Here is a 15,330-nt window from a genome sequence, read left to right as displayed (position 1 = left end):
CGAATCTGTCAAGGCGTTGATGCTCGGAAGAGAGGATTTTCATGGAATAATTCATTCCTTGCCTTCTCAAATAAGATAGCTCCAAAGGCCAATACTGTGGGTTATTTTTAATCTAGACTTAGGATTTTCTAAAAGAAAAAAGAAAAAGAAACGTGGGTTAGTGAGTTAGTGGCTAGTGGTAGCAATTTATTACGTGTGTTAGTGGGTGCATGTGGCACATTAGAATAAGTCGCTTAGGAATCCGAGGTAGTTTTATTAGATATGTTAATGTGTGAGTGGAGTTAGTTTTATCCGAGGTAGTCTTATAAATAGCTTATCACTTGTACGTTTTTATTTAGAAATAAATAGATGAGAAAATTGTCCCGAATACTGTCTTGGTTATATTTATCTCCTCACCATTTCACCGTGTGAGTAAAACACATAGTGTGTTCGTTTATGTTTCGGTAATTTGTTTCGGTGTATTTTTATCAAGGATCAAACCCAACAAACACTCCTTGAAATCCTCAAACTACTTTTCCAATAGACTGACAAGTCATCGCTTGGAACTGGCCGATCGATCCCTGGTTTGAGCCAAAACCAAGATATCTTACAGCTCAAGTTTCCATAACTTACCCTGGTCTTGGAGAAGTGATTGAAAAATTCGATACAGAGAGAGAAAGAGATAACGTTTGTAAAAGATAAGTTTTGGAAGAAGAAACTATAACGAGATATTTGTTTGGATTGAGAGAGTAAATCACTTCTCTCAGATTTTCATTAGATTCAACTGAATTGTTCATACAAGTATAAATACAGATCAATACAGCTATGACTAACAGCTTCGTCTAACTAACTTGCCTAACCACCTAACCGCTTCACCAACTTGTCACGTGACTCCATCATCGGCTAGCGTTGGTGACGTGTCTGCTGACGTGGTAGACTGTAGTCTATTAGTAAACACCAATACTTTTAGATCTATAGTGATATTTGCATCGGCAAAGTGGACGCAAATCTCACGTTGAGATTGAATAACTATAAATCTTGTGTTTGCTCTTTCCTATTGTTTTATCTTTCGTCTTCTGATTTAAAAGGGATTTAGGTGTGGAATCCCAACAATAGTGAGTGACCATTTAAACCTTATAATCATCCCATCTGGAAAGTCCTGAAGACGATGTAACTGACAACGTACAGGTTAACTTTCTTATAAGTGAGTGAAATGAGCTGTACCACTCAGCATCAATTTTCTGGAAAAGTGGCAGTGCTAAATTCTAACTTTAAGATTAGAAAAGGATGTCAACGAACAAAGATCATGTGTGGATTGGTGATACAAAAGAGCGGGAATATGAAACACGTTGTTTAAAACTCTCTAGTGGGAAATGGACACGGTTTCCCTTTTTGTTAGCGGTATCCATTTCGCTTCTAAATTAATGTCATTTTGTATTGGAGCTTAGCAGTTAGAATATTGGTTGAGTCATTTGTTTTAGCTGATTACTTGTTGTATAAGTAATCAGGAGGCTTATTAAGTTTTTTGTCGTTTTTATTTTCCTTTTAGTATAAAACGACTTGTCGTTAGTTTGATATGTTTTCTGTATAAAAAGGATTTTGTTATCCTCGAAGTAATACAATTTTCAGTTTTCTGTTATTCTCTTCTTCTCCGGATTTCTTTTCTCTGATTCGAGTTCTCAAAATCAATATGGTATCAGAGCGATTCCGCTTCTGAGAATCTCGTTTCTCTTTTTTGTTTCTCCTTTTCTCGATTTCTTAATCCTGTATCTGTCGAGGTCAATGGCGGATCCTGAAATGAAGTCGATGGAGCTCCCAATAACCGGTATCACCGGAAATTCTCGATCGCGATCGACAATTGAAGACCAGTTCTCACCTTATTATCTCCACCATTATGATTCGTCTGGAGGAAGTCTAGTCTCCAATGTCTTGATCGGAACCAATTACCAGGCGTGGAGTCGATCGATGCTGATAGTTCTTGAAGCCAAGAACAAGCTAGGGTTCATCGATGGGACTATCGTGAAGCCAGAAGATCCAGATCTCCTACGCCTATGGAGCATAAATAATTCCACCATCATCACCTGGATCATGAACTCTGTATCCAAGGAAATAGCTGCGAGCATCCTTTTTGGAGGAACAGCTAAAGACATCTGGCAAGACCTCAAAGATCGCTTTTAACAATCCAATGGACCGCGGATCTTTCAGCTGAGGAGAGAGTATGTGAATCTTTCTCAAGATCAGAACACCATTGGAGTATACTTCACCAGATTGAAGTCGGTTCATCAAGATCTTTGTGATTTCAAACCGGAATGCATTTGTCCATGCAATTGTGGAGGAAAATCCAAGATTAGTGAGTTTGAGGAGTCAGAATATGTTATGCAATTTCTTATGGGACTCAACGATTCATACACTCGTGCTCGAGCTCAGGTATTACTTATGGACCCTATTCCTCATATCAGCAAAGTCTATGCTCTCGTCTGATGATCCGGACGCCGACGACAATACCACCATCATCATCTTCTTCTTCTTCATCATCATCATCATATTCATGTCTATATATGTGTAATCAATTGATTATATGTTTGTGTGTTTTTTCACCGCTCCTTTCATGCTCTATTTATAATAGCAATAAATCAAAGGTCGTTGGGCCACGTTTTTTATTTGAGATAAATATGTTTTAAATAATAATACTACTAGATTAGTGGCCTTTTTAAAAAAAAAATTGTTTTTTAAGTCCATTAGTGGCCTTTTTATTGATGAATAGTCATCATTGCTTATTTGATAAAAGAGGAAGACACCAACAAGGTGCAATAAAGAGGAACAGATCATTTCTTATTTGATAAAGCCGCCAACAAGGCGCACAAAAATCATCTACCAAGACACTAATGAAGTGCAATAAAGACTGTCATCCGAGACACAATCAAATCAATGACTATTGAACAAGCCAACACATGACATATAGAAAAAGCAAAGTGGTGCATCAAAAACATCTAAGTGGTGCATTAAAGATGGCTATTAGGCGCAACAAAGCTGTCCACCTCAATGAGATGCAACGCGATACACTCGCTAAAAGACGAAGATCAAGAGAGCAAAATTCTCTCAAACAGCCGGGAAGATTCTGAAAGGTCACTGCTCGAAGTCCACCAAGCAACGAACTTGGGGGCCTAATGTTGTCGGTCGTTTTTGGAAATATTAAATTCCTTGTGACTTACAAGGAATCTCATGCAAAAGTCCAAATGAGGCCTACAAAAAATTCCGATTCGAGCTCACAAAGGCTAAAAATTCCACCCAAGACGAGCCCATGAAGAAAAATGCCAAAAAGGTCAAAAAGCCCTTGGCGCGCCGCGCCAGGCATTCAGCACGTCGCATTGGTGTGAAAACTAGTGCGCGCTTGTATTTTCATGTGCGCATGATAAGCCTTCTGCGCACGCCTTATGTGACGACCCGACTTTTGAGCGACTCTAAAGGAGTATTTTGTAGTAGTGATAGGCCATGTTAAAATTTTAAAATTCAGTTAAAATTCAAATAGAATATCCAGAACTCATGGGCTCGCAATTCCCACTGACAAGTCATTGCTTGGAACTGGCTGATCGATCCCTGGTTTGAGCCAAAACCAAGATATCTTGAATTTGAAACCTTGAAAATGGTTGTTTTCTACACGAAATCTTACAGCTCAAGTTTCCATAACTTACCGTGGTCTTGGAGAAGTGATTGAATAATTCGATACAGAGAGAGAAAGAGAGAACGTTTGTAAACACCAATACCTTTAGATCTATAATGATATTTGCAACGGTAAAGTGGACGCAAATCTCATGTTGAGATTGAATAACTATAAATCTTGTGTTTGCTCTTTCCTATTGTTTTATCTTTCGTCTTCTTATTTCAAAGGGATTATTTAGGTGTGAAATCCCAACAACAGTGAGTGACCATTTAAACCTTATAATCATCTCATCTGGAAAGTCTTGAAGACGATGTAACTGACAACGTACAGGTTAACTTTCTTATAAGTGCGTGAAATGAGCTGTACCACTCAGCATCAATTTGCTGGAAAAGTGGCAGTGCTAAATTCTAACTTTAAGATTAGAAAAGGATGTCAACGAACAAAGATCATGTATGGATTGGTGATACAAAAGAGCGGGAATGTGTATTAGAGATCAAATATTTTTCATACGTGTCGTTTATGTCTCTTAAACGATAAGTACGACATGTTATTTTTCCTTTATTTTCATTGTATTTTCCTTTATTTTCTTTATGTCTCATGGCTATATAAAGCCTTATACTTGTATATTTCTTATCAAGATTGGAATAAACATTTTCACTCTCAATCATTCAAGATGAGAGTTAGTTTTTCTCCAATTCTCAAATCCAATTTCTATCTATACTAACTTAGAAATGTAATAACGTGAAACACGTTGTTTAAAAATCTCTAGTGGGAAATGGACACGGTTTCCCTTTTTGTGAGCGGTATCCATTTCGCTTCTAAATTAATGTCATTTTTTAGTGTAAAATTATTTGTAATTGTGGGGCATTATTAGAAAAAAAAAACATAAAAAATAAAAAATAGAAAAAATAGAAACTTACCATTATCAAAGTAGGAATAATTAATGCCACTTTTATCTCTCTTTTTTTCGTTCTCAAGTGACCGGACAATATTTCAGTATATAGAGAGAGATGGATACACTGAGTTTACACAAGATAAACAAACAAGATAATAAAGAGAAAAAGAAAAATGAATTATGAAAATGAAGGTAATGATGAGATGTTTGATAGATAAAAAAAGTAATATACCTTTCCCATTCCCATAAACGAATGGCCATAACGCCTACAAGGTAGGTAATAATAGAAGATAAGGTGTGATCAAAAAAGAAAAATAGGTAAAGAGGCATGGATATTGGTGATACAGTACAATCAAAAAAATATCATTGATGCAAAAGAGCGGGAAAGCAAAAACAACATCGTTTTCAGGTCTACGCATTCTTTCCTATACATATATAGATGGATAAACTGGAACAAGAAACATGAACAAGAAAGATGAAGATGAAGATGAATTGATGATGGGAGTGGCAATAATGGATAACGTGCAATAATTTAAAAAAAAAAAAAAAGTAAAGATGCATGGATATTGGTGATACAATACAATCAATAATATCATTGATGCAAAAGAGCGGGAAAGCAAAACAACATCGTTTTCAGCTCTACGCAATTTTTATCCTATATATAGAGATGGATAAATTGAGGTTGGAGAGGAACAAGAAACACGAACAAGAACGAAGATGAAGATGAAGATGATGATCGGAGTGGCAATATTAGTGGCAACAATGATGGGATTGTTGGTTTCACCGGCGAGTTGTGGGCGCGGCTACACGTTCACTCCCATTCCCAACGACCGGTGCCGAGTTCCGACGGAGTATTGTACGATTTGGCAAAGCAAAATATGCTGCGGAGGGTTGTATTGTGCTGGCGGAGGAATTGGTGGCACGTGTCAGCCCAAACCGGACTGTGGCAAACCAGGTGGTCATTGTGCCTTACTCACCGAATGTTGCTACCCCTATGTGTGCACCAAAAACTCTCAGGGAACATGTGTGCGTAGAGCGAATGACATTGTGCAATTACCTGCTTCTGATCCAATATTATCTCTCTAAAACATCCACTCTCTATATATATATGTGTGCTGGTTTATTATTATTAATGATAAATAAATGTGGGATAGTCCATCTAGGAATAATATTCCCACTCCATGTATATGATGTATGATATGCACCTCTATCATTAATGTGATCAGCTGTTGGATCCCCAACAGCCAGAACATTGGGTACGAGGGTATATATTGTCTGGTGTTTTACTTTCTTCCTTGTCTTTCTACTGTGTGTGAAAAATAACCAACTATATATTTCCCAGTTAGGGTATGTTTTTATCTATTCATTTTCTCTTGTTATCTCTCTCTTCTTACATTTTTTTTTACCACTCGTCATATAACCTTCGGGATCTATTAAAAAAATAAAATCGTCTAACGTACTAGGTCACTTGTATTGGATTTGCAATCTAGTCAACGTTTCGTGACATGACCTCATTAATCATACCGCACTTCAAATTATTGTCTCTAGCATTTTCATACGTTAATTTTTGTAAATGGATAATTTACAAAAATAAACAAAACGTTGGTTATTTCTTTGAAATCAAGTTTAAAATTGACTAAATAGCTATATCACCCTTAAAAAAAGGCGTTCTAGCTTAGAAGGTTTTTTTTTTTAAACAAGTCAAGTAGTCAACGTTTTGGTAATACTTGTTAATTAGCCGACTCAAACTACCTGATGCAATAAGACACTATTTCCCATATTTTTAGTTTCCCGCTCATTCCTTGCCAAAATAGAAATTAAATGAAAAAAACTAGATGTCTTGAAATATTTGTGAGACCAGTGATTCATTGCACTGCCATATTCATTTCACTCGCATATTTTAGAGTTGTAGTTCCAGCTGGAATTTGTTTGGAGTGTGATGCACAAATATATAGCAAAAAAAAAAAAAAAAAAAAAAAAAACCAGTGGTTCACAAAGGACTTCTATAGAAAATAAACGTAGAAAATAAGCGTAAGTGGTTTCAGCGATAAATCAAGCCTTCAAACTCTCAGAGAGGTAAGATGTCATCATTGTCCTAGAGTTTGCAAGCCTGTAATTTTCATAATATGAATCGAAATTCAGTATAGAGATGAAATATAAAAACAGAAAGGGAAATTATTAAACACCTGCCCTTATTGTTAATGAGGAATATGCATCAATTTTCAGCTTAAGAATCCGAATTAAGTAGCAAAGAAGAAATCAAATTTCACATGTGCCCAAACTTTCATAAGATCAGTACATAAATAAATTAAATTAAATATATACAACAGGACTAATTTTCGAATTATAATACTGAGGAAAATGGTGACATGAATTCAGTTGAACAAAAGTACCTCCGATAGGCCATTGTAAAATTTTAAAATTCAGTTAAAATTCAAATAGAATATCCAAAACTCATGGGCTCGCAATTCCCACGTGATCTCAGCGCTCGAAGCCACCCGGGATAAGGCATCGGCGACCTTGTTTTGTTTGCCCGGATTTATATTGGATCTCAGAAGTAACTTTTGTGAGGCAAACCATTGGAGCTCCGGTTTCACTGTCCGTAATCATAAGTTAGTTTTCTCGAGATGATCGTGTGATTGAATCGACGACTGAGGCAAAATCTGTACATTTGTTCCGCTCAACACCAAACAAACTATACTTTTCGGAGGATTTGGAAACTTGTATATCGATGAGCATCCATTGAGATTAAGAGTTTTCAAGAGAAGAATGAACTTCACTTTAGCTTGTACAATGTTCGAGATAAACATGCTCCAACTTTGAAGCCTTTGAGAGATTCGGAAGTTTGGTGAGGTTTTTCGAGTGGCTCAAATCGATTTTCAGCAAACTCTCCAATGGCTGCGTTTAATATATCATAAAGTTAGAATATTGATCTATTAATTTAAATTTCGATAGCGTTTGATTTTTTTAAGTACCTGTATCTTGTCCCGTAGTTCTGAAAAACAGCTGTGTCGAAGCCAATTTTTCAAACCTTAGACATGTCTAGAAATATTCCTTTAATCTTTTTTGTCCCCTGTAAAAGAAAGAAAGATAAAAAAAAAGGATTAATAATATTCTAAAAAAATTGCAGAAGGCTAATGCCATTTTTTGCTTCATCTTACTCTGCTAGTCTCCAAAATGTGAATGCCATCTTGAGAAATCCACAAGCAATTGTGACTCTCGAGCTCTACAGCAGGATTCACAACGCTCAGAGCCGTTTGTTGAATCAAATCATTGAAAGATATGAGAGACTTGTCAACAAGATCATCAAGGCCCGTTTTTTGGGTGCATGCCACGCACTTCAAAAAATCTCTCCAAATCGTCTCTGATTTTTTTTTTTTTTTTTTTTTTTTTTAACAACATGCGATGTCGAGGAACACAGGCTTCTTCATTTTGTCAAGTCCGTCATAACTTGTCCCCAAATTGTTTATAACTTTTCTTTTGCCTCCGGACACTACTTAAATTTTTTCTGCTCCGGTTCCCAATTTTCTGGATTCTTTCTGCGGAGGAAAGAGCTCAAAACATTCAAAGCTATTGGATTTCCCTCGGCATAACTTGTCATCTGATTCCCTATCCGAAATCACAAGGTACTCAAGTTAGGATACTACAGAGAATAAGAAATATAACAAATGCAGCAAAATTAGGTTCTAGTTACCACTCACTCTACAAGCAGACAATCTACACTGCAGCAGAGTCATTTTGACTCAAAATATTAACCTTTCAAAACCATAGCACCAAAAAAACACCAAAGAGCTGAACAAGCAATGCTGTATTCAAAACTTTTTTTTTATTATTTTGAAACTCAAGCCAACAAGATGTGGTGCACATTTACAATACAATATCAGAGCCTGTTGCAGTATTAAAGCAATCCAAATTATGGTTATGGTATGATATGCACAAATATAAAAAGAAGAAGAAAAAAAAAATAGGAAAATACACCCGTGGTTCAGAGGACTACAAAAAAAAAAAAAAAAAAAAGAAGTAGAAACATACGTATAACTGGTTTGTAGTTCGAATTCTCAGAGGTCAAATGCATCAATGTCATAGAGTTTGCAAGCCTGCGATTTTCATATATAATAGGAATCCAATTTCAGTAACAAAAATCAAATATTTTAAAACAGATAGGGAAATAATTATATGCCCACCCTTGTAAAAATGAGGAATGTTTAGAAATCTGCAAAGATGACTCTCCCAATATTACCAAATCCTCATGCCCTGTCTATCAATTTTCACCGTAAGATTCCAAATAAAGTACCATAGAAGAAAATAAATTTCATACGCACCAAAACTTTCATAAGATCAGTAAATAATAATGAGGAAAATGGTTACATGAATTCAGTTGAACAAAAGTACCTTTAGTAGGATATGAGCAGAACACTGACTGATCTCAAGGAATATTTCGTTGGGACATTCCCTGATCTGCTTCTTGAGCTCATCACTCTGTTCCAGCAAATACCTCGTCTCTGAAGATTTTGCTATGTAAACATTTTCGAATTTTGTGAGTCTCGTCAAGTTCCAGTTTGTGCGAGATTCGATGAGTGTTTCGCAGTTTTCGATAGTGATTGTGCGCGGATTAGATGGCAAACCAGCTTGAGGAAACGACTTCTTTCACGATTTGAAGCTTGAGTTTATTCAGAGAGAGAAAGGGAAAGAGATGTATTTCGAAGAATGAAAAATACTGTTTCATTGAAAATAACCGAAGAACTAGAGGATATTTAAACAAGATAGTTTTCCAGAAAAGACTAAGTTACCCTCACTTAAGAATAAAACCAAAGGGTAAAGTAGTAATCTGATAAAGCAAAGGTTTAAAACAAAAAACTAACTTATCACCTAAGATACATCAAACACGCTAACAAATACAAACATACGCCATCAATTCTAATAACTTCACCTCTGGACATTCCGAAATCGACAGATAATCCGATGATGGGAAGAGAGTACGCATTTGTTCAGGCCAACACTTCAACTTATCGCATCTTGTAATTGTAAGGTAATTGAGTTTGGGAGCAGAGAATTCGGTAATGATACCAAATTTGGACATGTGATTATAGAGAGGCCTTGGTCGAGAAAAAATTCGGGACGCTAGAAGAGTAGTTAATAGCCTGTTAATAGCTATAATCGCAGAACCTATTTACCAGTAACAACTATGATAAACAATAGATCATCGATTGTATGGAGTTTTTTTTTTAAAATGTTTTCTAGGTTGATTTGGTCGAGAAAGAAGAAGGAATGACGGTTTTTTTAGTAAGTGAATAAAAAATATTGACGTGAATGAAAGAAGGAAAGAAATTAATCAAAACACCACGTCACCGATTGCTTTTCTACAGATAAGAATTTTCTTCTTCCAAATATTAATGTATAGAAATATCACACACACAACTATTTCAACTCTCTTGAAAAGGAGTTTTACATCTTACAAATTTTTTCAAGCTCTCTTGGTGTTATTTCCGTGTTATGGTTTTGAGAGGTTGATATTTCGAGTCAAAATGACTTTGCTGGTAGAGTGAGTAATAACTTAAAACCCAAGAAATGAGAGATTAATGATTTATTGCAATAAAATGGAAGATCAACTTCATTTTACAAGCTGGTGGTGCTGATGGAGAATATTAAACCCAAGAAAACTAATTTTGCTACAGTTGTTATTGATACAAACATAAACACTTTATGATTTCGTCCATATTTTGAAACGAACATAAACAACAATGACAGGGCTTCCTCGGTATGTTTTATTTTACTCATAAATTATTTTATTATCCGTGCTAAAGCCATAATTCAGGTTTCTACGGATTGTGATTCCTATGAAACTTGCCTCAAGCTCTCTTATTAGATCACAGATACCTTGAGTAACAAGAAATCTGATGTTTACTTATTATATTTGAGTAACATGGCATATTATTTAACATCTCAATTATTCATTAAATTTACTCCGAGACAAGGCTAAGTTATGGAAACTTGTACTGCACGACTTCGCAAAGGGTCAATTGATAGAGGAGATTTGTTTCAGAAAGCTCAAGTCCCTGTATTGTTATTGATTCTTTGAATCTGAGAACTGAGAATGGAAGAAGAAGAAGAAGTATTGATTCTTTGAATCTGAGAACTGAGAATGGAAGAAGAAGAAGAAGAAGAAGAAGAAGAAGAAGAAGAAGAAGAAGAAGAAGAAGAAGAAGAAGAAGAGAAGAGAAGCAGAGAGCTTCTTGATCGAAGAGTTTCAGGGAAAAAGAAAAGAACTAAGTTTTTCATTAATTGGGGGAAAAGAGAATAGCAATTCCCTTTTTAAATACAACAGTAATAAGACCGTTAGAGCTGATATGACCATAGTCAACACGACACGTCATTAAAAGCTAAAACAGATCAAAAGGACAGAAAATACGACAAGTCGTTAACAGCTAAAAAAACATTAATACGACTATGAACTCTAAAAATTGTTTGATGTTGTCTTGCTACTTCGGAGCCATTTTAGCTTCAAAGTTTGCTCAAGGAACTTGGATAGTCCCATCCTTTGGTGCGACAATGTTGGTGTTGTTTCTCTAGCCTCCAATCCGAATCCGGTGATAAAGCATATCGAAATCGATGTTCACTTTTTTTTGCGAGAAAGTCCTTGCTAAGGACTTGAAAATTTTAACTTGTCCCTTCTGAGTGACAAGCCAGCGATATCACTAAAGTCCTTTCCATTCCCGTTTCTCCATGCTCTGCAAAAAGCTTGAGGAGGCTTTTAGTGATGCTTTATCTCCTATTGTCGTTTACTCTTTTTTGTCGTTTTAGTAATATTGGTGTTGTCGTTTATTCACTATGTCGTTTGTTAGCTCTGCCAAGCTGGCAGAGTTTGTTATAACGAACTTGGCGATAATTATACCCTGCTAAACAGAGCCAGATTTCTTTGTCATATCACACAGTTCCGAATCAGGATGTTCGATGAAAGCAAATCAATGGCCGGGAGACAAGGAAATCAGGAACGTGGGACCCATCCGATTCGAAATCGAAGATCAAGGACAAAGTATTAATACATTCTAGCCAAAAGCACTTGATCGAATGACCAGTTATGATGATTGAGTGTTGGTGCCTAATCTTCCATCAGATTTCTAGCAAATTATACATTAATTAATTGTGACATAATTCTATTGTGATTTGACTAAAGATATACGAGCATATAAAAGGCAAAGGCAAAGGTGCCAAACAAATAAATAAATAAGGTAAAAGTAGCTTTAAGAAACAAATAATTATGTGGATGGAATAACTTTTTGGTAGTGGAGTGATTTTAATATTTCATACAGCATGAGCCAACTGTATGACTCTTCTCAGCACTATTATTGAGTGTGACTATGTTGAATATTCAGCAATGTATTTAGCTATATATCTGCCATTAATTAGCTAGTCTTCCTATCAATGAAGCTTTTGTTGGATTATGATTGGATAACAACAGCTTTTGCTTAGAAACAAAATGTTTTTTTTTTTTTGCTATATATTCGTGCATCACACTCACAAATTCAAGCTGGAACTACAACTCTAAAATATGCGAGTGAAATGAATATGGCAGTGCAATGAATCACTGGTCTCACAAATATTTCAAGACATCTATGTTAATGCAACTACTTTGCAATTATTGACGATATTTAATTGGCAAAATTGCTCATAAAAGGAGGATATCTGTTGCTGATGTAGAGTCTTCACACGACAGAGAATATTTGATTTGTAGCAGATTTTATAGCGACGTATTTTGCGACATTCTCGGAGTCATCGAATATCCGTGAGATTTTCCAAGGGTCAGAAGATATGATATCCCTGATGCCAGCAACTGAATTGTGACGCCCTAATTCGTCTCGAAGACTATAAGTGGTGTCCTCCTTTCATAAACTCTTTTACACCTTTTGAGAGATTTATTTGAGTATTTTAGCAGAGTTTAGAACGACCTGTGTTCAAGCTTTTAAGGTGTCTTTTACCTTTGCTTTGTTGCCTATATACGGGTGATTGTATTAGAAGCTAGAGGTTAGGTTTTTCAATTGTTTTTGTTGGGAAACACGTTTAGAAGTCTCGGGAGAGATATTCTATGGGAATCGAGGAGATCTAGAGCTTAGGGGGAGTCTAAGTTGCTGTTGAAGAGGATAGACGTAGGTTGGGTAGCTAGCGAGGGAGTCGTTGAGTGTAAATCCTTATTGTACCACGTTATCATAGTAAATTGCTTTCAACCGGACAAAGGCCCTCCAGACATAGGCACGAATTACCGAACTGGGTTACCAATCCCTGTGTTCTTTATAATTTCGCAATTACAGCATTTCTCTGTTTGATCACTCGAATTTTAGTGTTTGTCGCAGAATCCGTCACAACATATTCTGTGACATACGCACAAATTACGTAATTTCAATCTAGTTTTTTTGGTGTTATTTGTGTGATATGGTATCGAAAGGTTAATATTTTGAGTCAACTTCACTTTACAAGCTGATGTTAGGAATTGCGACTTGAAATATATATTTCAGCCTAGACAGCTTATTCATGTTATATATCGATTTTGTATCTTGTTTCTCTCTGTGTCACGTATATTTAATCAAGAGTCAAATCTATGAATATTTCATTTCCTTCATTTATTTAATCACTCCAACACCGGGGTAAATTACTATTAGAATGTCCCACATCGATTGGGTATTTGAGCAATGTGCTCCTTATAAGTGTTTGGCATCCCTCCACTCTTGAGCTAGCTTTTGAGTGTGAATTAGGCCCACACTTCTAATAATTACGGAATCCTGAGCTTTAAGATTCCATGTATCACGCCGTGTTGGTAGAAAACAACCATTCATGCCGTGCTGTAAGATTTCTTGTATCATTTCTTCATTTATTCTGTTTTCTGGAATGATTTGCTCAAGAAAAAAATTTGGGACGCTAGAAGAGTAGTTAATAGCCTGTTAGTAGCTATTATCGCAGAACCTATTCACCAATATAAAACCATGTTAAACAATGTAGATTATCTGTTGTATGGAGTTTAGGGCTTATTTTTTTAATATTTTCTGGGTTGATTTGGTCGAGAAAGAAGAAGGAATGATGTTTTTATTTTAGCAAGTGAATAAAAAATGTTGACGTGAAGGAAATAAGAAGACAGAAAGAAAGAAAGAAAGAAAGAGGGAATTAAAAACTGTGTTTTTATTTTTTATTTATGGCTTTGATTTTTTTTCATTTAATTTCTATTTTGGCAAGGAATGAGCGGGAAACTAAAAATATGGGCAATAGCGTCTTATTGCATCAGGTAATAGTTTGAGCCGTAGTTTCAGCCGGCTAATTAACAAGTATTACCAAAACGTTGGCCACTTGACATGTTTCAAAAAACCTACTTAGCTAGAACGCCTTTTTCTAAGGGCAATGTAGCTATTTATAGCCAATTTCAAACTTGATTTTAAGGAAATATCCAACGTTTTTGTTTATTTTTGTAAATTATCCATTACCAAAATTAACGTATGAAAATGCTAGAGACGATCATTATTTGAAGTGCTATATGATTAACGAGGTCATGTCGGCTAGCTTTTAAACATGCTTGAAACGTTGGCCGGATTGCAACTCCAGTTTTACGAGTGGAGAAAAAAAAATGTAAGAAGAGAGATAAGAAGAGAAAATGAATAGATGAAAACATACCCTAACTGGGAAATATATATAGTTGATTAATTTTCACACATAGTAGAAAGACAAAGGAAGAAAGTAAAACACCAGATGATAGAGGTGCATATCATACATCACACTAATGATAAGAGGTGCATATCATACATCACACATGGAGTGGGAATATTATTCCTAGATGGATTACCCCCACATTTTATTTATCATTAATAAAAAAAAAAAAAAAACAAACAAACAAACCAGCACGCAGAGAGAGCGGAGGGTAGTTGCATATTAGAGAGACAACATTGGTTTATCAGACAAAATGTCACTCCCTTTATGCACACATGTTCCGTCAGAGAATTTGCTGCACACATAGGGGTAGCAACATTGGCCACTGAGTAAAGCACAACCCTGACCTGGTTGGACGCAATCCGGTATGGGCTGACACGTGCCACCGATTCCTTGGCCAGCACAATACAGCCCTCCGCAGCAATACTTGTCTTGCCAAAAAGTGCAATACTCCGTCGGAACTCGGCACCGCTCGTTGGGAATGGGAGTGAACGTGTAGCCGCGCCCACAACTCGCCGGTGAAACCATCATTATCGCCGCTCCCATCATCATCAACATTATATTCATCTTCATTTCTCTTTTATTGTTTTGTTTCTGTCTTCTTCGTGTTTGTTTGTTTGTTCATGTCCAAACTACTCGATTTATCCGACTCTATATATAGGCTGGGGAAAATTTTGCGTGGAGCTGAAAACGATGTCGCTTTGCTTTCCCGCTCTTTTTCATTACCTTTCCTTACTTTAACGTGTAGGCGTTATGGCCATTCCTTTATGGTTGGGCCACTTTTTTTTTTTTTTTTTTTTTATCAATATATCCATCTCTCTCTATATACATAAATATTGTTCGGTCACCTGAGAAAGAAAAAAAAAAAAAAAAAAAGAGATAAAAATGGGCATTAATTATTCCTACTTTGAAAATGATAAGTTTCTATTTTTTTTATGTTTTTTTCCTAATACTGCCTCACATTTACATATAATTTTACACTAACAAAAAGACATTGATTTAGAAACAAGCTTGGAATCGCCCAAAAAAGGGAACCGTGTCCATTTCCCACTTGAGAGTTGTAAACAACGTGTTTCACATTCCCGCTATTTTTTTTACCGATCCATAC

At 35.9% G+C, this 15,330-nt stretch overlaps 1 protein-coding gene and 1 long non-coding RNA gene across 2 annotated transcripts in view; one reads left to right on the top strand and one right to left on the bottom strand.

Annotated features, from left to right (window-relative positions):
* The first annotated feature begins 1,761 nt into the window (after positions 1-1,761).
* LOC149376234 (uncharacterized) lies at positions 1,762-2,157 on the top strand. The gene has a single exon (XM_089606529.1). The coding sequence runs from the start codon at positions 1,762-1,764 to the stop codon at positions 2,155-2,157; it is 396 nt and encodes a 131-aa protein (XP_089462655.1).
* A 12,000-nt stretch (positions 2,158-14,157) lies between these two features.
* The window catches only part of LOC149376232 (uncharacterized), a 30,470-nt gene continuing 29,297 nt past the window's right edge, over positions 14,158-15,330 (bottom strand). The window contains exon 2 of the long non-coding RNA XR_016295411.1: positions 14,158-14,292. This is a non-coding gene — a long non-coding RNA (uncharacterized LOC149376232). The remainder of the gene's footprint in view (positions 14,293-15,330) is intronic.

Source organism: Urtica dioica, unplaced genomic scaffold, assembly GCF_054948205.1.
Source record: "Urtica dioica subsp. dioica isolate 48M unplaced genomic scaffold, U.dioica_male_clone48M_v1_H2 Urtica_dioica_male_H2_contig_30, whole genome shotgun sequence".
Taxonomy (NCBI): domain Eukaryota; kingdom Viridiplantae; phylum Streptophyta; class Magnoliopsida; order Rosales; family Urticaceae; genus Urtica; species Urtica dioica.
This window is presented reverse-complemented; position numbering and strand designations above follow the sequence as displayed.

Bases quoted from the DNA above. Each gene is read 5' to 3' on its own strand.
- LOC149376234 (XM_089606529.1), top strand. From the start codon at position 1,762: ATGGCGGATCCTGAAATGAAGTCGATGGAGCTCCCAATAACCGGTATC.